Source organism: Herpailurus yagouaroundi, unplaced genomic scaffold, assembly GCF_014898765.1.
Source record: "Herpailurus yagouaroundi ecotype Mexico unplaced genomic scaffold, PumYag 189, whole genome shotgun sequence".
Taxonomy (NCBI): domain Eukaryota; kingdom Metazoa; phylum Chordata; class Mammalia; order Carnivora; family Felidae; genus Herpailurus; species Herpailurus yagouaroundi.
The window spans coordinates 14,284,536-14,309,101 of NW_024412420.1; the positions used below are offsets into that span (position 1 = coordinate 14,284,536).

The 24,566-nt window shown below is 49.8% G+C and overlaps 1 protein-coding gene and 1 long non-coding RNA gene across 4 annotated transcripts; one reads left to right on the plus strand and one right to left on the minus strand.

Moving 5' to 3' along the window:
* Positions 1–1,442: 1,442 nt before the first annotated feature.
* LOC121044925 (uncharacterized) lies at positions 1,443–24,556 on the minus strand. 2 transcript variants are annotated; one of them, XR_005797546.1, is made up of 4 exons: positions 24,153–24,556; positions 22,197–22,333; positions 15,414–15,610; positions 1,443–1,862 (listed from the first exon to the last, which is right to left on the minus strand). It is a non-coding gene; the product is annotated as an uncharacterized LOC121044925 (long non-coding RNA). The 2 variants fall into 2 exon arrangements; XR_005797545.1 differs by lacking the exon at positions 1,443–1,862 and having other exon boundaries at positions 15,024–15,610.
* Positions 9,361–22,123, plus strand: GSDMA (gasdermin A). Of its 2 annotated transcripts, none has more exons than XM_040497422.1 (12): positions 9,361–9,492; positions 10,984–11,202; positions 11,383–11,563; positions 14,852–15,017; positions 15,813–15,909; positions 16,435–16,482; positions 16,893–16,916; positions 17,421–17,453; positions 18,083–18,237; positions 18,665–18,779; positions 19,856–19,929; positions 20,663–22,123. In XM_040497422.1, the coding sequence occupies exons 2-12, from the start codon at positions 10,989–10,991 to the stop codon at positions 20,903–20,905; spliced, it is 1,350 nt and encodes a 449-aa protein (XP_040353356.1). In that variant the 5' UTR covers positions 9,361–9,492; positions 10,984–10,988; the 3' UTR covers positions 20,906–22,123. The 2 variants fall into 2 exon arrangements, with proteins under 2 accessions (XP_040353356.1, XP_040353357.1); XM_040497423.1 differs by having other exon boundaries at positions 17,421–17,441.
* Positions 24,557–24,566: the final 10 nt, after the last annotated feature.

Sequence of the window (24,566 nt, forward strand, 5' to 3'; positions counted from 1 at the left end):
TCTGCAGAGTTGGTTCCCCTGCCCAGACACCTAACCCCAATTCTCAGAGTTGAGCACAGATGGGAAAGGATCCAGGGAGGGAAACTTTGCCTGGAACCCAAGTGAGGAAGGGTCCTAGAGCCCTGGAAAGTGTCATCTTGGTAGTTATCCCATGGCCCCTTCTGGCTCAAATTCCTTTCCCTCTTGCGTTCTAGGGCAGGAGAGGGAGAGGGAGGGCAGTGGGGCAGAAGATGGAGATGGCAGGGGAGATGCTTCATTGGCTCCTCTCCCTAGGGACAGACCCCTTTACCCCCGTCAGCTGGGGTCCCTGAGTCGGAAATTGGTGGGAGGGGGGCATCAGAAGCTATAGCTTCAGCTCAGCACATTATAGGACGCTGGACAGAGTGGGGCCTCCACAGACTCAGAGATGCTCCCTCCCAGAGCAACAATCACTGAAGCCCTCAGCCTTTCCCTCTGCACTCTGGCCTCTGAGTTGTGCTTGTCCACCAGGCAGGCAGCAAGGGGTAAGATAACTGGTTTCTCCCCCATTCTTATCTCCACTGGGGACCAAAGATCATAGGACCCATGTTCTGAGATGCCAAGTAGGCAGCTGGCCGGTTTCATTTTTGCTGTCTGCTTCTCACACTTCTGGCTGGTACAGATGCACTCCATCAAGACCAACCTCTCCTACCGGGACACGCGGGAGCCAGCAACGAAGCTGCCAGGTGCCAAGAGAGCCCAGCCACACACCTGGTCCAGAAGAACCCGGGAGGTCTGGGGCAGGACCCAGCTTAGCACCCACATGCAGCATCCTGGAGCCAGCAGGCTGTATGTAGGTGTGGGAGAAGAGGAGTCCCTCGCTCACCTCTTCCAAAACCAATTTCTTCCTGCCCTGCAGAGCAGAAGCCTGGGGCGGCCCTGAGGGAGCTCCCGGTCTGAGGGGGAGAGACAGGAACCTAACTCTTGGGGAACACCCAGGCTTATGGAAGAAATAGGGTCTTTTCTCTCTGGGGAGCTCTGAAGCTGGGGAGACCAAGACCTACCCCAGACACAGAGACTTGAGCATCTACAAAGCCACGTTATCTACAAAAGGAAGTGAACAGAGAGCAGACTGAGTACCCAGGAGCCGAGGGAGGCAGTTAAGGAGCAATGGGTGGGGTGCAGCCCCCACCCTTCCTGTCTTGGACTCACATGCAGACATTTCGAGTGCAACACTGAGCTCTCCTACAGAGGGGAGGGCATATCCGCATCAAAACCAGAAGCAACCCAACAGCTTATTCCAAGGGGAGGGCTGTGCCTCCCCCATTAGACCCAGGGGAGTTCCGACTACAAACAGTTTTACCTCATCTTGCTGGGTCTTTGTCACCAGCAAGCTTGCTGCCTATGAGCAACGGCTCCCCCAAATCAGGAAGGCAGAGCGAGGCCTTGAGCTCCCAAAACAGATGCCAAGACAAGCCCATTCATGCATTCGACAAACGTTTATTGAGTTACTATGACATGCCAGGCACTGCAGATACAAAGATGAGGACGTCATGGTATCCACATTTGGGGGTCTGACAGGCTAGTGATAGCAGCCCGGGTGATAGTGGCAGGCACAGGGGTCATGTGAGCCCAGAGGGGCATTGAAAGCAAACACTAAAGTTCAAGCCCATCTCTCTTGGACACCACAGCCCTTTGGATGGGTGAAGATGGCTCTGGTGTCTCCAATACTTCGAGTTAGCACATTACGGTACTTCTCAGTTTTTGTCTCTCTCTCCTCATTCCAGGTCTACTGCTACCATACGCCCACACATCTCCAAGTCCCTGGAATCTAGCTTATCTGCTCCCCGTCACAATACTCATTTCTGCACTCCGGGCCATCACTATCTTCCTCTTCTAGAATGCTAAACAAACAAACAAACAAACAAACAAACAAACAAAACCTTTGCATCCCATACTCAAATGAATGTCTGAGGTCAGCTCTCAATTCCCATTCACTTTTGGGGTCAGGGACAATTTTATCATGCAGAGGCAGACCATCAAGGAAGTTTCTTGCAAGGGATGTGTGGGAACAAGCACAAGAGCATGTATGTCCTCTAGAACCAAGAAAACACTGCGAAGTGACGTAGGGAAGCAGGTTGAGGAACCAGGCCAGGGAGAGGAGCAGGCACCCAGGGGCGTGCCCCCGCGAGAGCAGCACCAGCTGTCAGAGCTGGCAGTGATCTTCAGAGAGGGGTGGTGAGTTGCCCAAGGTCATACAAGGAGTCAGGGAAGAAATTAACAGGACTAGAACCTCAGGGCCCCTATCCCTCTGGGACTGACACACACACCCTTCTAAGGGGAAGGGACAAGGGAGGGTAGGGAGAAACAAGGTGGATCCAGGGGTGCAAATGAGGGAGCCGAGGTGGCTAGGAAGAGGGCCCCGCCCACTCAGAGCCGGCCCCGCTCCACCCACCACAAGAGCTGAAGAATCTTTGGGAGCATGACGCAGAACCTGTATGTTCAAGGTGGCCAAGGCTGGGGAGGAGCTGGAGGAAGCCACCCTGGAGGAGGGCAAGGCTGGAGGGGGCATTCCATCCCCCTCCCCACTGCTGTGGGGTTCCAAGCTGGCAATCTCCAAGATGCTTCCCCTGTCCCACCCCCATCCTTGCTCACACTTGCCCCTCTCCTCCCCTCCCACAGCCCTGCACTCTCCCCTGCATCCCTGCCCACCATCAGGGCAACCTACCCTCTTCTCCTCCATACCTGCCTCTCACCTAGTTCCCCTAATAACAGCACCCTCATCTTTTACAACTCCCCTCTTCTCTTTTCTAAAGGTCTGAGGACGTTTCCATCTATTGTCTCACTGGAATCCTGTAAGGAGGGCTACAGTGCATCTGCACTCCCCACCCTGGAGTGTTTGGGAAACTACCTGGGCAAAGTCCAGTGGTGCACCCAGGTTTCCCGGTCTCAGTTGGGCTTTCCTTCCCTGCTACCCTCTGTCCCGTTCCCATCTTCAGCTGTCCCCAACCCTTCGTGGGACTGCTCTATCGCAGCCACTCGTGGTGACGGGGTGTGTCCCTCTGCCCTCTGCAGGATCTTCAGTGCCCACTGGAAGCTAGCGTAAGGAGCTGAGCTCCCGGGCACCCAACACCAGACCAGCCCCGATCATCTTCCCCTGGGGAGGGGTACCTGCGGGAGGGCACGGAACGCCAAGGCTCAGAAGGTGGTCTCTGTGCCTGGGGGCGGGGGACCCGCTGAGTGAAGTCACGTCGAGACTGGTGGAGCGGGATAGGGTCCTGGTCACCACTGTCCTGCACCCTCACTCACCTAGGCCTGAGCCGGGAACACGCGGAGTATCTGGCGCTGCGGGCTGAAGGGGAGGAGGAGCGGCTAGCATTGAAACCCGGAACAGCGGCTGCCCAGCTAAGGAGTGGATGCTGCGGGAGTAGGGGGACCCGGGGGCTGGGCTGGGGCGCTGGGGTTGGGAAGGTGCCTGGGCGGGGCAAGCGCAGTGTGGAGGCCGGGGAGGGGTGACATGGAAGATCTGGAGGAGGCTAGAGTGGTGAGGCCAGACTGTGAGCATAGGGCGCAGGACCGGGACCCGGGTGGGCATCGTGGGGAGCGGGGGGCGGGGCTTAAGATGGTAGGGGCGTGGCTTGGTAGCCTGGGCGGAGCTGAGGAAGCTGGGGCTCTTGTGGGCTGGATGGGGTGACCCGCCCGCCTCTCCAGGGAGATCTCAGCGCACTTGGAGGAAGGCTCCTTTAAGTTGAGGGAGAGACTGGGGCCCTGCCCTGAGGGAGTCTGCTCTCTGTGCAGGGAGAACTCTCCCTCTCCTCAGGAACTTCCCTGTCTTTCCAGCTGTAGGAGTATCTAGCTGATCATTTCCCATACTCTCTGCCTGATGGATGGGGTCCTGCATCTTGGTGACCCAGAGATTCCGGGAGTCCAAGGGGCAGGGCCAGGGTCTCAGTCCTCTGAATGACTGCTGGAGACTTCTAGTCAACTCAACACCATGCTTGCTGGGTACATCCTCTACCTGCTAGGGGCTCTGCTGAGGGGCGGGAGTGGGGTTGGGGGTCCCTCCCTCATGTGACTGACAGGCCTCCTGGCTTAGACCCAGTGGTAACAAGCCAGACCTGCAACGTAATTTACAGATCTCAGTGAAGAATAAAACCTAGAGGAGTTCTTGCTTAAAATGATTAAGAATTATTATTCAAAAGGTGCTTGGGTGGCTCAGTTGGTTAAGCCTCCAATTCTTGATTTCGGCTCAGGTCATGATCTCAGGGTTTGTGAGTTTGAGCCCCCCCAGCAGGCTTGCGCTTACTGCATGGGGCCTGCTTGGGATTCTCTCTGTCCCTCTCTTTCTGCTCCTCCCCTACTTGTGCACTCGCTCTCTCTCTCTCTCTCTCTCTCAAAATAAATAAATAAACTTTAATTAAAACAAAAAAAGAGTTATTCTTCAAGATGGCAACAGGAAAGCATTAAACCAAGCTGGGGTCCTGTGTGACTTCATAGGTTGCATGCCCATGCAACCAAGCTACAAGCAGATCAATCAGGGTCCAACCCCTGTCATTCCCTTCTCCCAAGGAAAAGGCAAAAGGTGTAAGCCCACCTAGCCTCCATTCATTTTTCCCCCAAAGAAAGGAGAATACATATTCTTACAGGGATCTTCTCTCGTTCTCTCCTGGAGGGGAGTGAATCTGCTGCCCCAGCCAACACACACACACACACACACACACACACACACACACACACACACACAGTTAGCCCCCAGAGCTGCCTTACAATCTCCTGCCCACCAAGAGAGGGAGAGAGAACATGCTCATATCTCTCACACCACCTCCTCTCCTTTTCCCTCTTCAGCGTTGAGCGAGGAGCACCAGCCGCTGCTATGTCTGTGCAGAAAGAAGTCCTTTCCTACAGACAGAGCTGGTGAGGGGCCTGGGGATTGCAGGACAGGTGTGAGGGATGACAACTAGGGTAAAATGGAGTTTGAGCACTAGAAGAGATCCGGAAGTTCATGCAGCTCCACCCCCTCCATCACAGATGACCTCTCTGGCCCAGAGAGAGGAAGGTACTTCTCTGGGGCCACACAACAGGCTCCTAGCAGAGCTGTCTATGGAACTCAGGTCTCCAGACTCTTAATCTGTGCCCGCTTCTGCTCAACTCTAGCACTAATGGGCAGAGGGGGTCAAGGGTGGAGTCAGGGGCTAGAACTTAAAATTTTACTGCAGATCACCTCTGAAGCTGGTGGTTCCCCAAATGCAAACCATCCCGTGATGTTTATTCTCTGTTGTGCAGATGGAGAACACTCTGGACCAGAATTTCTTCTAGGGGGTGGTAGGGCTCTTCTGCCCTCACTTCAAACTGCTCAGGGATTTCCTGGCCAGAGCTGAAGGTGACCCATGCCCTGGTGGGACTCTGCAGCCTTGACATACCAGGGATGGACCCCTCTATACCAGAGACCACAATGCCTTGTCACCACTCTGTGCCCTGTATGCCTCTTGTCTTTCAAGTGCTGAAAGGCCTGAACATCCGCTTTCCCCTACTAGGGCTAGGGAAAGCAGAGTGGGGCTCTGCACAGACCCAGGGGAGCTGGTGCAATGGACAGGCACTTCAGCTCCAAGTTCTCTTGGAGCTTGGTTCTCTTGGACCTTCAAAGGCTCCATCTGGCACCCAGTATCTTTTACAAGGATCTGGGGGCTCTGTCTTATCAGGAGGGGCCTAGCAATCACAGCCAAGGAGGAGAGCTTCTCTTCTGTCAACCATGACATGAACAGGAGCACCAACACCTACCCCAGGTGCATCTTGAGGGACTCAGGAAGAGCTGGGGCGCTGGGGGTGATCAGCTGACAGAGGAGGCATCCCTGGATTTGGGCTGGGTGTTGGCAGTGGCCTCCTTGCCCAAACCAACCTCATAGAGGGGTTGGCAGCGGAGGGCTGGGGATGGCGAGGGCTGACACCTTGAAGTTTGACACACTTTTGTAGTTCTTCAGTACAACTTTGGGTTGAGGAAGTGTCACAAGACCCTGAACAATGTCTACTCAGCCAGGAGTTTGGAGGTGTCTTGGGCTCCAAAGCTGATTTGGGAATTTGGGAAAAACCCTCAAAGTATTTTAGGGGATAAGAAAGAATTATGGGGGTTTTACTTTGTTCAGAAAGGAGAATTTATGGAAGTATAGCTCCCAGTCTACAATCTACACCCGAAAACTTCCAACCTCCCATAGGAAATATAAAATACTATGCCTCTGAGGCATGTTCTTCCTGCCCTTCTACCAGAGGGTTACACCTCCATTTCAGCCTGCCTTCCTCCCTAGCCCTTTCACCTCTTTCTACTCAGAGAAGATCTGGCAGTATGTCTGTGCCAGCTTCTTCCCATTCTTGCCAGGATCAGTACCTTCCACCCTTCTGAACTCCACCAGCCTACCTCATCTCTGTCCTCTTTGGCCTCTTCTTGAGAAAATCAACAATAATAAAAGGAAAATGGGTAAGGAAATAACAACCTGTCCCAATGTCTGTATCTGCAATGCACTCTATGGGTCAGAGAGGCATTCAGGTTCCCAGAGAACAGGTGGCTTCCTCCCCTAGGCCAGCTCCCTTCCCTCATCCCCATCTCCTAGCAACTACATGCAAATTACAAGCTTGGTGCCCACAGTAAGGGTGATTATCGCCATTACCTCTGTTGAGTGACCACCAGAGGGAGATAGAGAGCAAAGCCTGCCGCCTAAAACAGCACCAAGCACCACCCAGCCTCCTGTTTTCAGTAAGTCATTTTAAATTCACCTAAAGAGTTCTTACAAATTAGTCTAATTAAATCTCTTCCAGCACAATTTAAATTATATCCCAGATTCCTCTGATTGTAAACCAGGACTCTGAGGAAAAGGAGCCTCTGGAAGAGGCCTGATCCGTAAGACTATGAGGCAGGGGGACTGGGAAAATAACAAAAATTACAAAGCATCCAGATTGGGGGGGGGGGGGGGAGGGGGGGGGGAGGGGGGGGGTGAGGAGCAGCACAGGAACAAGCCTGACATGGTTATTTTTATTCTCAAAGTACAAGATCTTTAACCTAGCTGACCCCGCAAGCCCTTATTTCTTCTCTTTGCATTGAACCCTCAAAGCCACCCTTTCTGAACGCCATTAGGCAGTTTGGCGGATGGTTCAATGAGACAGAGGTGGAATGGAGTGGCATGAGGAGAACAAGGGCAAGTCTGGTAGAGTCCAGAATGAATGAAGGAGGGCAAGAGAAATGAAAGGAGCAAGACTTCCAGGTCAGAGGAGAGAAAGCTGGCCAAATGGCTATTGAGGTCCTCAGAGAGAGCAGATACACATGTGGCTTCTTGAAATCACTGCCCTCCGGATCCTTGGAGGATGGCCTGGACTGGAAACCTTGGCCTGCAGCCAGTGGAAAGAGGGTAGACACCAACAAGAAACTCCCAAGTCTCACTGAGGCAATGGTGGGCCAGTGAGAAGATGGGGAGGGGGCCATCTAAAGGATGAGAGGGGTGGGTGCCTGGGTGGCTCAATCAGTTAAGCCTACGACTCTTGACTTTGGCTTAGGCCATGATCTCATGGTTTGTGAGTTCAAGCCCCAGACTGGGCTCTGCGCTAACAGCACGGAACCTGCTTGGGATCCTGTTTCCCTCCCTCCCTGCCCCTCTCCCACTTGCTCTCTATCTCTCTCTCAAAATAAATTAAAAAAAAAAAACTTTTAAAAAATAAAAATAAATAAAGTTTGAGAGACTGCACAGCCCAGGACTATATGCTGGATTGCAGTGGCATCAGTCACATCAATGCAGTGATTAAGAGCCACAGAAAGGAAGAGATGGAAATCCAGGAAGAACCAGGAAAACAGGTAGAGATGGAAAGAATATAGCACATACACCTATTTCTGCACACATGCGCCCATGTGACAGAGACTGAATGACTAAAGACAGCCTTCCCACACAGCCAAGCCCTTGGTTGGAGCTGTTGAAGGAGGAAGTGGTAGATGGCCCCAGAAGAGAGGTCTGGGGTACAGGAAGGAAGGTGAGCCAGAAGATAGGGGGCAGGGACTAGAGACCCAGAAGGTTTTGTTTTATGACACAGAGAGATTTGGGAGCATTTGTCATATTGAATGAGACTTTGGAGACAGAATTGTAATTCAGTTTTTAGGGAGTTTTGCTGAGTGTGGTGTGGTCCGATCTCCCCCATTAACCACCAGCCCCTCAAGAAAACCTCCAGACAGGGTGGGTGCCTGGGTGGCTCAATCGGTTAAGCATCCAACTCTTGATTTCAGCTCAGGTCATGACATCACAGTTCATGGGTTCGAGTCCCATGTCGAGCTCTGCGCTGAGCATATGGAGCCTGCTTGAGATTCTCTCTCTCCCTGTCTCTCTGCCCCTCTTGCTCACACTCACACTCTCTCTCTCTCCCTCAAAATATATTAACTTTTAAAAAAAGTTTTTTTTTTTAAAGAAGAAAACTTTCAATAAACATATAACTTGCCTTCGTGGTTTTCAAGGCTGCATTTCCTATTGGATGAGTGGTACTGAGGAGAGCCTCAAAGTTAGAGCATGAAAACAGACTCAGTTGTATTCAGGTTATATACGCATGCAGACGTTGACTCGTGTCCCAACACTAAAGGAGTCTTGCTTGGAAATGTCTTGATTTGTCATCTAGAAACCCAACCAGGTGTGTAAAGTCCCTTTTGAAATTCCTTCTAGGCACAGACTTAAGAACAACTCCCGAAGCAGACATGCTCTATAGCCTTGACACTAATTCCGCTCTGCCTCTGCCTGTGCATGTGCGTGTAAGTGTGGGTACGATACTCCATGAGGAGCAGGCACGCTGAACACAGAGCAGCAGGAAACCCCTTGGTCTATCTACATCTCTGCCTACACAAGCACAGGCAGCTAGCAGCGCCACAGATATGTATATGCAGCGAAAACCAAAGGAGGGAGGGAGTGATGTGCAGGCAGACCAGCAGAGAGATGCAGGACAGCTTCTCAGCTGCTCTTTCTGCTGGGATCTGTGGACACATGGGGTTTCTTATCCCTTTATCATGCCCACAAGGCCTTACCATGTATCCTACATACTTCCTGATGACCACAATGATGACAGAACAGAGATGCCGCCTTCATCACACCTGCACGCACACGCACACACACGTGCGTGCGCGCACACACCTCCCACTGCCTCTCTGTTGCCCCTCTCCCAAACGTGCCTTCTTTCCTCTCCTCTCTGCCCATGAAGCCAACCTTCAGTGGCCACCTCTATCTGGTCTGGCTCCCTCCACCCACGCTGGCACCTGTCTGGCAGCTCCCCACCCCCTCAGCCCTCAGGAGGCCAGGGCCCAGGGCCTGGGGCAGGGCACACGTGGAACAGGTTGATGCTGTTCTCCTGGAAGTAGAGCAGGATAGGGGTGGGGTCACTGGGGCAGGCGGGGTCCCTGGAAGCCTACATCCTTGCCTCCAGAGAAGCATAAAGCGGCAGCCTGTCCTGGTGAGGGATAGTCACTCTCTCAACCTACAGACTGAGAGCCGGCTGCTGGACAGAACCTAGAACTGCTCTCTGGTAAGAGCCTGATGACAGCAGGGGAGGTGGGGGGTGTTCTAGGGATGAACAAGAACATGGGTGGGAAGAGAAGGGCCTAGAAGTCCCCTAGAGCCCTGGGGGGTAGGTGTCTTCATAGGCCTTGGAGAGAGAAGTGAGGAGTGGTCCTGTGAGCTCCTCTCTGGTGAGGAGGAGACAGCACTCACCTGATCCCTTCCCAAAGGCATCTGGCTGGCCCCAGGAGGTTGGCCTGGCCTGGCCCTTCCAGGAATGAGGAGTAAAAAAGGCACACTGGAGCCCATGCAGTTGGCAGGCTGGTCCCATGCACCTGTACGTGTGCCTCCTGCTTCCCTGACTCTGTGAGGTGCCCAAGGGGGCTGTGAGGCAGTTCCAGGCCAGCTGCTGTGTCCTCTTAAAGCCACAGGAATAATCCAGCTGTGCCAGCTGGCCACCCAGCCAAAGCACCTGGACTTGAACCTCAAAGACAGAAACCTAAGACTCTGAAGGTCAGGCTCTTGCAAACCCCACATTCTCCAGAGCCCTCTCACCCCAGTATGTGCCTCCCAGGGCCACATTCATTCATTTCTTCATTCATTGTTTCCACACACATTTGCCAAGCTCCAGGTCTGCACCAGGCACTGTGCTTGGTGCTGATGCTACAGGGATGACTAAGACCCATTTCCTGCCCTCTGGGAGGCCACAATCAAGTAGGCGAGAGTCAGGTGCACAGATCACAACAACATGACATTGCAGGTGTTTCGGAAGGGCATGTACAAAGTGCTTTGGGGACACAGGATAGAGTCACCAGCTGCCTGGAGAGGAGTGAGAAGGGAGTCACCAAAGAGGTGACCCAAGATGAATCTTAATGAATAGGGATTGGAAGGGGGTGTATTATAAGCAGAGGGAGCAAAGGCAAATGCCTGGGTGTATTGGGTAGCACCTGGAGGGAAGTGGGTCTACTCGCGCCCAAGAACCAGGAGGTGGGCACAAGGGAAGTACAGGGTACAGGGAAGTGACCCCCCACCCAAAGAAAGGACAACCAGGGCAGGTAAACAGCATCTGCCTCCTCAGGCCCTCGGCACCAGTGGTGGCTGCCTCCTTCCCTGGCATCCCAGGTCCCCACTGTCACAGTTCTCTGGGGAAGACAAGGTGGGCACAGCTGTATGAGAGGAACTTTACTTGCAGCACTAATGAAATGCTCTAGCCAGGCTCCGAGTCCATGAAGAAAATGAATACAGGGTGAGCAAAGAGCCCTTGGCAAACAGAGGGAAGGCCTGGCTTCTCTAAGCAGCCCTGTGACTTCGGGCAAGTTGTCTCAGCTCTCGGGGCTGTGTCTCCTCGTCGTAAAGAGAAGACTCCTTTAGTTCCTTTCAGCTCTGACATTCCTAGAATCCAGGCATCTTGAAGCCCCACCCCCCACATACACCCTGAGCCCCATCTCTCTCTGCAGGGGCCTTCCCATGTCCTGGTCTCCCCACTTGTCACTCTCCTGTCTCCCCCCACCCCCCACAGAGAAAATGACCATATTTGAAAATGTCACCCGGGCCCTGGCCAGACAGCTAAACCCTAGAGGGGACCTGACACCCCTTGACAGCCTCATAGACTTCAAGCGCTTCCATCCCTTCTGCCTGGTGCTGAGGAAGAGAAAGAGCACTCTCTTCTGGGGTGCCCGATATGTCCGCACTGACTACACCCTCCTGGATGTGCTTGAGCCTGGCAGCTCACCTTCAGGTTAGTCTGGACACAGGGTTGAGGATGGAGGGGTGGGGCCAGGCACTGGCTTGTGAGGAGGAGCCCAAAGCTCCCTCTGCCCAGATGTGGTTTGGTGTCCTGTAGCCCAAAGTTCTTCCAGAAGGCGAGGGAAGAGGAACGCCTGCCAGCCTGGCCCCTTTCATCTTCTCTCTCCTGCAGATCCAACAGACTCTGGGAACTTTAGCTTTAAGAATATGCTGGATGCCCGAGTGGAGGGAGAAGTGGACATGCCAAAGACAGTCAAGGTGACGGGGACTGCAGGGCTGTCCAGAAGCAGTACCCTGGAGGTCCAGACACTCAGTGTGGCTCCCAAGGCTCTGGAGACCTTGCACCAGGAGAGGTGAGAATGAAAGGGCTGGAGGGCTATCAGGATGGGGTGGGTGGTGCCTGGAAAGGGTGCTTTGGGCCCTGAGCTAAAGGGCAGGGCCTTCACACTGACCTTCACCTATGTGGTCACCACAGGAGAGCTCTTGAATATGACCCTTCTGGCCCATGAGTGCCTCCGGGCCATTCCCTAACCATTCCCCCCATCCTTCCGCTACCTCCAGTACCACCCCCCTACTATCATATATACACACGAGGATGCGTATGGTCACGTTAACTTGCCGTGTGACCTTGGAAAAATCACTTGTCCTCTCAGAACCTCAGTTTTCTTTCCTGAAAAATGATGGGGTTCAACGAAAATCTCTAGGGCTCCTTCCTAAACTATGACTCTATAAAATACACTAAAAAAGGAAAGGGTCTTAACTGCTCCCTAGTGAAGCTTGAGCACAGAGTTCTGCTCCCATAAATCAAGCCATCTGCTCAGTCCCATCCACACACCAGGTGCCCTCGGGAATGCTGCCCCAGCAACACAAGGGGTGTGGCAGATGCCATGTCGATGTGGTAGTCTGGACATCTCAGATGTTTGGCTTGACAGGGAACTAACTTTTAAGTTAGTTAAGTAGTGGTTGAAAGAAGGAGATGAGGACTGGGGAGGCAGGAAGGAAGGGCTGGGGTGCTTAGAAAGTCACCCAGTAAATATTTATATAGTCTCACTGAGTGCAAAATACCCTACTAGGTGCCAGGATGCACTAGGACATCTTTGTCCAAGAACCTTGCAATCTAGGAGTTGGGGGCAGGAGAGATGTACAACAGTGACTATAATCAATCCAAGGTGAGAAGTAGTAAGTGCCATAGGAGGACTTTGCCTGAGTTTTGTGGCAGGCCAGAGGGACTTCTGGCTGGGGAAATGAAGAAGGACTTCAGAGGAGGCAGCCCATGATCTAGGCTTTGAAGGATGAGTAGAAACTGAACATGCAAGTCTGGGAGAAGGACATTACAAAGGCACATGGGTGAGAAACCTCAGAACCTCTAGGGAGAATGAAGAGCTGGTTTGGCAGGAGCAGAAAAGGTAAGAGTAGAGCAAGTGGGAGGTGGTAGGGAGGCCTAGACCATGGAGGGCCCAGGTGTCTGGTCAAGGAGGTGGAACTATTCTGTAGGCTTCAGGGGGACCCTGATGACACCTTGATGTGTCATGATTAATCTGGCCACATGAAAGGAAGCTAGAGGAGGAGGGACAGGAGTTGGAAGGAGGCAGACTAGGCAAGACACCGTTCCATTGTCCATCTGAGATACAAAATGAGGATCTGAGATATAAAATGAGGGAAGAGCAGTCAGAATAAAGAGGGGGGAACCGTTGGGGCTGGGGGACCTCTGGGGTGACAGAATAGACTGGACTTGACAGCCGACTGCAGGGTGAGGGAGAAGGTTTCGTCAAAGATGGAGATCCGATGTACAGCAGGATGACGACAGTTCATAACTCTATACTGTACACTGGAAATTTGCTAAGAGGGTAGATTTCAGGTGCTCTCACCACACACACACACACACACACACACACACACACACACACACAAAACGGTAACTATGTAAGGAGATGGATATGTTAATTAGCTCAACTGTAGTAATCATTTCTCTATGTATATGTCCATCGAAACACGTTGTGGGGCACCTGGCTGGCTCAGTCGGAAGAGCGTGCAGCTCTTGATCTTGGGGTTGTGGGTTCAAGCCCTACATTAGGTGTACAGATTACGAAAAAAATAAACTTAAAAAAACCATGTCATATACCTTAAGCGTATACAACTTTTATCAAAATTAATTAATTAATTAAATACGTGAGAATTTTAAAAAGATAACTCTAAGATTTGACCCAAGTGATGACATTAACAGAAACAAGAAGCCTGATTTTAGAAGTGTATTTGGAGAGAAAGATTGTAAGTCCCTTTTGGACGTTTTGAGTTTGCGGGTCCAGTGAGACATTAGCTGAGGGGCCACAGTTAACGACACTGCATTGCATATGTTGGACATCTAAAACCAATATGATGTTATATGTCAATTATATCTCAAGTTTAAAAGAAAAATTTTTTAAGTTTATTTATTTATTTTGAGACAGACAGATACAGTGTGAGTGGGGGGATGGGCAGAGAGAGGGAGACGGAGAACCCAAGCAGGTTCCACGCTGTCAGCACGGAACCCCACCCAGGGCTCGGACTCACGAAACCATGAGATCATGACCTGAGCCTATACCAAGAGTCAGATGCTCAACCGACAAGCCACCCAGGTGCCCCTAAAAGAAAAATTTTAAGGCAGTTAGAAACGAGGGCCCAGAGCTCAGGAGAGAAGTCAGGTGAAGATCCCTGTGTGGTGGTGAGCCATATAAAGATGAAAACTATAGGAAGGGGGTTGGGGGCAGGGGAGGATGTTCGAGAGAGTTCAGACAGCAAAGAACTGAGAACAGATTCTTAGAGAATGTAAAATTTTAGGGAACCAAAGAAACTAACACAGGACATGTAGACAGAACGGATAGGAATCAGAAGCCCAAAGGGTGGGAGCAGAAGCAGGGTGGCACAGTGGGACTGGAAGCCCCGGAGACAGAGTCACAGGGAGGTTTTGGCCAGCAGGGGTCAGTGTTGTGCAGAGTTAGGGAAGGTCTTTGAATTTGGTGGGCAGGAGGTCGTTGGGATTTCAGTGGAGGAGGAGAACCAGAAGCCAAATTATAAAAGAATTTAGGAGTGGACAGGAAGTAAAGACTGTGTATGGGCGTAACTTTCCAGATACTTGCCAAAGAAGTGAAGGAAAGAAATGGAATGGTAATTTGAGGGAGTAGAAAGATCAAAGCACACGTTTATGTGGGCAAGCAAATGGGGTCACAGGAACTAGGGTTAATAGCAGAGACAGGATGAGAGATGGGGACAAAGGACCCCCGGAGAGATGAACAGGGCTAAGAACGGGGTTGGGGGGAGAGATGGGAAGGCACCCCAAGGCAGAGGGAAAAGGGGGAAAGAGCAACCAGAGGGGCCTGTTCCGGGCCAGAAGCTGTGCCAGCTGATTTCCCAGTTTCCCTCTCGGCAACTCTGCAGGGAAGGGTAATTATCCTCATTTTATAGATGAGGCGCCCAAGACTCAAAAGTAACTGCTCTGCTAGTAAGCTGGAGATCTGGGCTTCAGCCTCGGTCTTACTCCAGAGTCCTCACCCTTTCCCTGACGCCACCATGCCTAGCTCCTGGGAATGACCGAAGAAAAGAGAAGCTCATGGCCCATGCCTGGAGAGGTTCTGGCTGATTCCTTAATGCTTCCTCTGCCACAGGAAGCTGTCAGCTGAGCACCCGTTCCTGAAGGAGATGCAAAACCGAGGGGAGAACTTGTATGTGGTGATGGAGGTGGTGGAGACCGTGCAGGAGGTCACTCTGGAGAGAGCTGGCAAGGCGGAGGGTTGCTTCTCCCTCCCATTTTTCGCCCCGTTGGGACTACAGGTTTGGTTCACACACGCGCACACACACTTACATTTAGCCTCTCTTTAGAGGCTGCGTTAACACATTAACTTTACCTCATCGGTGGCCACCCAGGATACTAAAAAGGACCCCCTCGTTCTTCCTGCTTTTCAAGATTCAGGCTCCTGTCGGCCAGACACAAATCCTCTCTCTGGCAAGGGTGCCCTGGGTGGGTAGATCCCTGTGCCAAATACCACAGGGAGCTATCAAGGAAGGGGAAACTCATAGTCATGGATTTTCCCTCATGGTGCTCCCAACGTACAGGAGAGACACCCTTGCTCTTAGAAAGTTCTCAGTCTCATGGAGGAGACACACAGGTTAAAGCTCAGAGAACACAGGCTTAGAAAATTCGACATAAATAAGTAATGGTCTACATACCTAAATCTAGTTTGTATAAATCTTCAAGGGATGAGTTGGAGCTAAGAGTAGGATTAGTCATGGAAGGCTTCTCAGAGGAGATGAGCACAAGACAGATGGCGAAGAGGAAGAAGGCACCTGGGCCTGTGGAAGCTCTCAGGTGGGACAGAGATGCACAGGCAGGTGACGGAGCAGGTCTGGCCACTTCCTTCATGTGTCTGAACCAGGAAGAGAGATAGAGATTGTTAGTGGGATGATGCAAAAGAGCTTTGAAGCTCATTCCATGAAGTCCAGACTGGTGGAAAGACAATCTGGGACACCAGTAAAGGGTTTTCAACTTCTTATCTCCTCATTTCCCCCTCCCCCACCCCATGTCTCAGAATCTCTGCAGGTTCATAAATCCTCATTGTCTGATCCTAGGGATCCATAAACCACAAGGAGGCCGTAACCATCCCCAAGGGCTGCATCCTGGCCTTTCGAGTGAGACAGCTGATGGTCAAAGGCAAAGATGAGTGGGGTGAGCAGACACTGGCATATTCTCCCCTCAAGACAAGAATTACCCGCATTAGTACTAAGGCATCCCGGTCCCGTCTTGCGGCAAGTCAGGGAATAGTGCAGGAGTGTACTGTAATGTGGCCCACCTGCTGGGGAAAGAACTGCAGAGGTTGCTCTGGAGAGGAAGTGAAGGAATCCCTGGGTTCTGAGCATCTCCTCTGTGCTAGGCACTGCGTTAGCTGGGGAAAGGGGACACAGAGATGAACAAGCACAGCCTCTGCTCTCAAGAAGTCTGTGGCCAGTGGAGGAAACATCCATAGACACCAGTACTAGGATGCAAGGCAGAAAATAGTGTTGTCATGGGAAAGGATTTACAGAGAAAGAAAAGGGTTCTTCTAGCAATAGAGGTAGATCGGGGGTTAGGTGAGGCATTTAGGGACAGGGACCTACCTAGCCCTTAGCAGAGCCCATGGACTTGAGAATGGAGAAGGGAAGGTGGGTAGCTGTTAAAGGTCCTCCTGTTCTCCCCTCTCTTGCACCTTTACAGATATTCCACATATCTACAATGATAACATGCAAACCTTCCCTCCTGGAGGTAAGTGAAATTGCTACCTGGTTTCCCATATCTTCTGCCCAACCCTGATATCATCTGCTAAAATCCTGTACCCTCTAACAGCATATACCATAGTCCCCCAAGGAGCCCCTGGTTTTGTTTCCCAAGTCCCCAAAAATATCTATCCCCAACTTTAGGCAAGACAGATAGAAGCACATGAATACTGCCCTAGAGAGACAGAGAACCAGAAAGACAGACCAGAAGGCACCACTGGAAGCAGAAATGAAACTTGGAGGCATTGTGTGTTCCCCACCGGGGGGGGGGGGGGCGAGCTAACATAGTCTCTGTGTGTTTTTATAATGATCACTGATAAAGCCACCTTGACATCCGCTCTAGATAAAAAAGCACAAATAGGTTTTATACTGACATATGTGCATTGTTTCTGTCTTCAGAAAAGCCAGAGGAGAAGCTCACCCGTAAGTGTTTCCTCTCATTTCGCTGCAACTTTCTTGACACAGATTTTTAAAACTCCAGTCTTTTTCTGACAATGGGGAACATGGCAGAGCAGGTCTCGGCAAACAACTGTCCCTGAAATGTGGCAGAAATTCCAACAGCTTAGGAAAAAGTGGTGGAAGGGGGAAGTCTTTGGGCAGGATACCCAGGTGGTCTGATGCCTCAAAGGGCCTTCTTAGCTATAACCTGTCCCATCTGCAACTCTGCCATCCACACCCAGCACCCGGGACGGGAGCCACTGAGTCACCATGATGCCAACTCAGTCAATCCGGGAGCCCTTTTTCACGTTGCATTAGCTTCTCTCCTGCCCCATTCCTGCCTCCCACAAATGGAGCAGGTGGAGCCTTAAGATGGCTGGGATATCCCAGGAGACAGGATACATTTCCTAACCCCCATTAATGTGTCATCCCCTGGGTATGGCTACTGTTTCGGAGGAGTACATTCTTGTTTTTTGTTTTCCCCCTCAGTTATCCTGGCATCTGATGCTGGTAAGGAATTTTGTAAGTTTCTCCCATGACTTTGGCATGAAGACAGTGGGGTGAAGGGAGGGAAAGGGAAGTGCTGAGTCCCAGGTCCTGGTGATTGTAGCTACTTCCAGGAAGCCACTCTCCAGGACATATTCTTAGGATGCGAGGCCCCTGGAGAGTCAGGCCAAGATTCAAGCTAACCTTGATCTACCCACGTCCATGGATATAGACCCATCCATGCTAGCCTTCACTCAGTCACCAAAGTCATTCTTTGTCAACTAATTCATAAGAAGGAGAAATAGACTTTCCTTCTCAACTTTTAGCTGGAGTTTTAAAGAAAGGGGAATCAATTGTCTACTGCTGCAGAATGGGGCTTGAGAGCCCAGGGACAATCAACTCCCCCCTTAGATATTAATGTGGGTCCTGGTCCACCTCCTTGCCCAGACCATCACCACAACTCCTTCCACAAGTAAGGCTAGCAGAAACTTCACAATCCTGTTCCTTGGTCAAGAAGAAAGAGAGGCGAGGCTCAGGCTGGGAGCAGACAGAGCACAGGGACTTGAGGGAGGCTGAGTGAAGGAGCCCCGCAGGCAGAATGCTGACTGAATGGGCAGGCTGCCAGATGGCAGATGGTTTGTTTACCATGTTTACTATCCCAATAGGGGAGGAACTTGAGGACTTCAAGACACTAAAAGAAGAAGTTCAAAGAGAGATCCAAGAAGTGGAAAGGCTGAGCCAAGTAGGGCAAAGCTCCCTGCTCACCTCCCTCAGCAAACTTCTCGGGAAGAAAAAGGAGCTACAAGACCTGGAACTCACGGTGAGGTCGCAGAGAAAGGTTGCTGGTAGACACGTGTGGGTGTCACAACTGGCAGGGGGAGTCAACAGTAGGTGGATGTCTCCCTCCAGTGGGTGGATGTCCAGGTGCCCCCCAGACTGCCAGGCGGCCACTGCTCCCTCATTCCTCTGGAAAAGGGCAAACGATGCAGATTCCCTCAAGGCACGACAGAGGGTGGGCAGCAGGCCAGCAGGCCCTTTTCTTGGAAAGAGGACTGGAACATTTCCTTTCCAGAGTCCAAGGCTCAGGGACCAAGAAATCCAAGGTGTCCAGTACTTTCTATGACTTTGTACCTTGATAAAGAAGCAAGGACATGAGTTAGCACATCTCCAGGGACTGTTATGTGCCAGGCACTATGCTTGGCCCCTTCATTGTGTTATCTTACTTAGTTGCCCACCTTTCCCCACAGCTTGAAGGGGCTCTAGACAAAGGACATGAAGTGACCCTGGAGGCACTCCCAAAAGATGTCTTGCTATCAAAGGAGGCTATGGGTGCCATCCTCTATTTCCTTGGAGCCCTAACAGGTAAATGGAGAATAAGGTCTTCATTTATATACATTTTCGGCGATAGGAATGAATCACTGAATGAATCCCCAGATATACAAATGAATGAATGAATGAATGCCAGGCAAATTATACCACAGTTAAGTAGTATATACCTACATTTAAGGAATTTGGTTATAGGTGTGCCTGGATGACTCAGTTGGTACAGCATGTGACTCTTGATCTCGGGGTCATGAGCTCAAGTCCCACGTTGGGCACAGAGATTGTTTTAATAAAATAAAATAACAAAAATTTTAAAAAATTGTTTGCCTTCCTAAGGCATCACTTGGGCACCTTGGATAGTCTGGGAAGGTGGCCTAGTCTTGCTAATAGAGGTTGGGAAGTAACCCTAGCTTTACCAGCCACGTAATTAAAATTTCTACATATGTCTAAGCTTATCACTTTTGTATCAAAATTTGTTAGCTTTATTTGATTTTATTATTTATTTTGAGAGAGAGAAAGCGTGAGTGGGGGAGGGGCAGAGAGAGAGAGGGAGAGAGAGAATACCGAGCTGGCTCTGCACTGACGCGGGGCTCCAACCCACGAACCGTGAGATCATGACCTAAGCTGAAGTCAGACCCTTGACCGACTGAGCCATCCAGGCACTCTGAAATTTGTTAGCTCTAATTTCAGAGAGTAACATCTTCTGATCTTGCCCTGAATTCTCTTCTTCCCTCTGCATGAAATATTGCCCCTTAGAAAAATGCTCTAGTCCTTCAGGAGTAAGCTGAGATGTTTGTCCTCTTAAAAAGTCTGCCCTCAAATGCCAAGACCAAAATAGACCCCTCGGCTATTGTTCCATCGCTCCCTTAATACCCTGTATTGTCACTGCACGTGGCTTTGCCTTCTCCACTACACTGCAAGTTCCCTGAATGCAGGGGTATGACTTTGCTGACACACCCAGCAAAGGTGCCTAGCATAGAGCAGCAAGCATTCAACCGTGGATAAATGTGTGGATTAACTAACACTGACGTTCTGGAAGGGCATCCATTTCGAGTCTGTAATCCCCTTCGTACCCACACCACACACTTGTTTCTCTGCTTTTCTTTTCCCTCCAGAGCTAAGTGAAGCCCAACAGAAGCTGCTGGTAAAATCGATGGAGAAAAAGATCCTACCCGTGCAGCTAAAGCTGGTGAGAAAAAACAGCAGGTGCTAGAGAGAGTTTGGGAGGGAGTCAGCTAGAACCAGTGGAAAGACACAGACTGAGCCTCATGACAGACTGTCCTGAAGGGCCTCTGTCGTATCACAGGGGCTCATGCCCACGCTCATTTTTCTCCGTGTTCTCCCTTTTTTTTTTTTTTTTTTTTTTTTTTTTTTTTGCTATTTTATAACCAGAAGTAGAAGAGTAAATTTTGTGCCATTATCTAAGTTTTTCAGCTTGAGACGTCAGAAAACTCTGGTTTTGCTTATTCACAGCCAAGTGATGTGGGCAAATTTCTTAATGTCTCTGAATCTGTACAATAGGGCTAAAAAGAAAAGCACTGGCCACTGTACAGAGCTTTTAAAAGGCCCACATGGAGGGGCGCCTGAGTGGCTTAGTTGGTTAAGCGTCCAACTTCAGCTCAGGTCATGATCTCATGGTTCATGAGTTAGAGCCCCTCATTGAGCTCTGTGCTGACAGCTCAGAGCCTGGAGCCCATTTCAGATTCTGTGTCTCCCTCTCTCTCTGCACCTCCCCAGCTAACACTCTGTCTCTCTTTCAAAAATACATAAACATTAAAAAAACAAAAAAGGCCCACATGGAGTTGTAATGTAATGAAAGGAGTTATAGTAAGAAAAAGGTAGCCCTCTTTGTGGTTATGTGTTAGGAGAAAGGAAGAGACGTTTCGAGTTCTTTCTTTTCATGCTATTTTGGTTCCTTGCAGGTGGAGAGCACAATGGAACAGAATTTCCTACAGGATAAAGAGGGTGTTTTCCCCCTGCAGCCTGACCTGCTCTCCTCCCTTGGGGAGGAGGAACTGACCCTCACAGAGGCCCTAGTGGGGCTGAGTGGACTTGAAGTGCAGAGATCGGGCCCCCAGTACATGTGGGACCCAGACACCCTGCCCCGCCTCTGTGCCCTTTATGCTGGCCTCTCCCTCCTGCAGCTCCTGACCAAGGCCTCCTAACTTGCCTCTTCACTTGCTCCCTGCTTCCTGAATGCCTCCCTACCTCATTGTGCTGTGTCCTTATCACCCAAGGGTATTTCAGAGCCACCAGGCTGAAGATGACAGAAAACCTAGCTGATCACCTAAGATAAGCAATTTCCACTTGTCCAGCTCTATCTCTCCCCTTCCCCCTGCAGTTCCGCAACCCATCTGCTGGTGCTTAAATCCTCTAAAAGTAGAAACTTTCAAACTTTTAAAACTATGAACCATGAACCATTTCAGCAAAACCAAAACGAATTCATTTCTTATCCCAATCCCTCCTGCTTATGCTTCCAAAACTCAAGTTTTACTGACATTAATGGAAAATATTATTTTACTTTGGGTGAAATGTCTTCTGGTGTTTTTTTTAACTTCTGCCAAAGAAAAAAAGTAGACCTTATCACACTACATATAGATCATATATACATGAATACTATTATACTGCCTGCAGTATAATTCTGGGAAATGCCCAGAAAACAACTTATGAGGGTATAGAATGTGGAATCTAGCTTCTAAAGTGAGAAGATCATCAAAGCAGGTTGTCTTCAAAGAGGAGGCTTTAGGGTCCTCTGGACTCGGGTTGAGAGACTGGGACGGGCTTGTTCATGATACAAACCCAAAACAAGGGTAGGACAACTTTCAAGTGTACCAAATAGAAAATACAGATGAGTCTTCAAAAAAAAAAAAAAAAAAAAAGCACCCAAGAATAAGACTGACCCATAACTTTTAAAAAGAAACTGTGATATTATCTTATTTCACCTTTCTCTCTTCTGCCCTCAATTCAGGGTGGTTGTGGGAGGAAGTAATGTGGGCTTACAATATGGACCTGCAAAATAGATACTGCAACCTTATGTAACTACTGGGTTCATACCATCCTCCTCTGCCTGAAGCTGGGTTTTATCATCTTTCACCAATTTCTTTTAAAGTAGTTTTATAGGTGGAATAATCTCTCCAAGGTTTTTGGCCCCAGGAGTCAGACTCTCCCCTCCTTAGCCACCCCCCTCCCCCGACTGGTGCCCTCACTCAACAAGAATTCATGATCAACTGCCGAAAGCTTTGCGTTAAGCCATCCTCCCCCATTCTGGGGCATCTTTCAGTGCCTCACTACATTGCTCAAAGACATCCTGAGTAATTACCTGCTGACTTGGTTGTTTTTCTCTTGTGATGTATACTTAATAAAGAGATGATCTAACACCCTAACTATCCAGAAAGGTAACTTCATAAGGATGAACAACAAAGCTTGTCTGTTTTCTCCTTTACCCTTCTCACCCACCTGAGTGACAGATACGGTGTTATGAAGAAGAGGCTCTAATGAGTTTATTCCAGTGATGATTCAAAAGTTCTGTTATCCATCCCACAGCCCAAGGCAGCACAGAGACAGTTAGGGAGGAATTGGTCAAGGCATGCTCCCTAAAATCAGACAACATGTTTTTCCATTTAGTTCAAGGAGCTATTTGCAGCAATAGTATGACAAGGGGGAGACAATATCCTTTCTACATTTGAATATAAAGAATATGGTCAAAACATATTCCTCTGCTCTCTATGACCTTACAACAGAGCTAGATTGTTTTGTAGGGTCTGACCTGGTTTAAAACTCAGGACTTCCCACAACTAACTTACAGTTTTTATTACAGGGAGTGGGACATGGGTACGAGGTGGAGAGAGAGGCTTTATGTGAGCATGTGGATGATGGATCTTTTCCTAATGATTCTCCTCAATTTGAGAAACACATGGTAGGAATCTAATATAATTCAGCTAAGCAAGGGAACCAACTGATCCTAGTGGACCACCTACATAATCACAGTCTTAGAAGTCTGGTCAGCAAGATTTTATTAAATGTAACCCCTACATTGGGTTAGGCTATATTGAAAATCATTTAAATAGGCCTAAATTTGGGAACAGAGACAGTCTTTTGTTGTTTTTAATATTTCTTACTATAAATTTTCAACAGTAGTAACTGATTATTTGGATAATGTTTTATTAAACTAGCTACTATACACAAGCTATTACACATTTTATTGCAGATTTTTGCTCTGGGGAGTAATTTTTAATTGTATTATTTGCTAGAAAATCAGCATATAAGACATCTTTATTTATTTATTTATTTATTATTTATTTTTGGGACAGAGAGAGACAGAGCATGAACGGGGGAGGGGCAGAGAGAGAGGGAGACACAGAATCGGAAACAGGCTCCAGGCTCTGAGCCATCAGCCCAGAGCCCGACGCCGGGCTCGAACTCACGGACCGCGAGATCGTGACCTGGCTGAAGTCGGACGCTTAACCGACTGCGCCACCCAGGCGCCCCTAAGACATCTTTATATAAGACATTATCTGTAATGTTTTTTATGCTGATTTTCTAGAAAATAACACAATTTGGAAGGGACCAAAACATGGAAAAGAGCGTCACACAAATTGTATCTGAAAGACAGCTCAGTCGATTATCCTCTAGTTCTGAAATTCTCATTTTGTAGCTGCTTTCCTCTTTGCAAATACTCTTCCACCACAGAGTTTTCTAGTGCTGCCTAGGAAATCTAATTTCAGTACATTTATCCCAGGTTTCGTGTAAGTTTTTAAAGTTTGGGAAAAAATAGGTACTTATTTACTAATATATCTTTTTCAAACTAGATTTATGTGCAAAGTTAAACATTAACCATTAATATACTTCTGTCACTCTGTAAAAAACAAACAAACACCTCAGGACTTCCATCAAGAGAAGAGATACAAGTTCCAAGTTAGGGAGGGAGGGTTTTGTTTGTTTGTTTGTTTGTTTGTTTGTTTTTGGTTTGTTTTTTGTCTTAAGAAGTTGGAACCTGTATCCTCCTCCTGCAGAATCACTGGAGGATTCCTTTGAAAAATAAGTGGACAGGGTTTCTGGTTCAACTTCATCCCCCTGGGGATTCTTAGATTCTCTTTAGGTACACTATTATTCTGCTCCCCGTTTCACTACAGTGTCTGGAGGCAAACAGGCACCCCGCAGACTCCCTGAAGCCTCGCCCAATAGGGGCTTCCACCGGCTTTCCTCCCGCCTCACAATACACGGCAGAGCGGAGCTTCTAGCAGACTACATACTAGGGCTGTTTTTATAACCTCGCGCCCCGAACATGCTGGCCCTGTGCCACACATAGAGTGGTCCCGTATATTTTATACTGGAGTGATTGTACACAAGGGTACTCTCCTCCCCACCCCACCCCCATCCGCCTTCCCAGGCTACAAAGATTCTATGCCTTACTTTCGGCACTAGCTAAAATCTGACAAGAAGTCTGAATCCCATTGAGTTCCTCCTACTCTCCAGTTCGGGGCTCACATATCTCTTTCGTAGCTTCTGCCCACGCGCTGGATGCACTGGACGGCGGTTGATTACGAGCCTCGAGAATCTCGATCGCTATCCTAAACTGGGGGCAGACTGAGCGAGTGGGGGCAAGAAACCGCCCGGCAACTCATGACGCCATCACGCCCTGCTCTACGATAAGGCCCTACCTACTCCACGTCGGTTCGGGCGCTCTTAAGAGTCCGCGGTATCCCAGATTGGAGGCTGAGGGGACATCTCGTGGACGTGCGTGGAAATGCACCCGAGAGGAACACAAGAAAATCAACACACTGAAGCACTCCAAAGAAAGCGGGGCAAACCCATACAGGCTCCTCC

What these genes read in the sequence shown, in the direction of transcription:
- GSDMA (XM_040497422.1), top strand. Translation starts at nt 10,989, where the DNA reads ATGACCATATTTGAAAATGTCACCCGGGCCCTGGCCAGACAGCTAAAC. An exon ending in GAGACCTTGCACCAGGAGAG is followed by an intron (nt 11,564 to 14,851) that starts GTGAGAATGAAA and finishes CCTCTGCCACAG; the next exon opens with GAAGCTGTCAGCTGAGCACC. An exon ending in GCAAACCTTCCCTCCTGGAG is followed by an intron (nt 16,483 to 16,892) that starts GTAAGTGAAATT and finishes TTCTGTCTTCAG; the next exon opens with AAAAGCCAGAGGAGAAGCTC.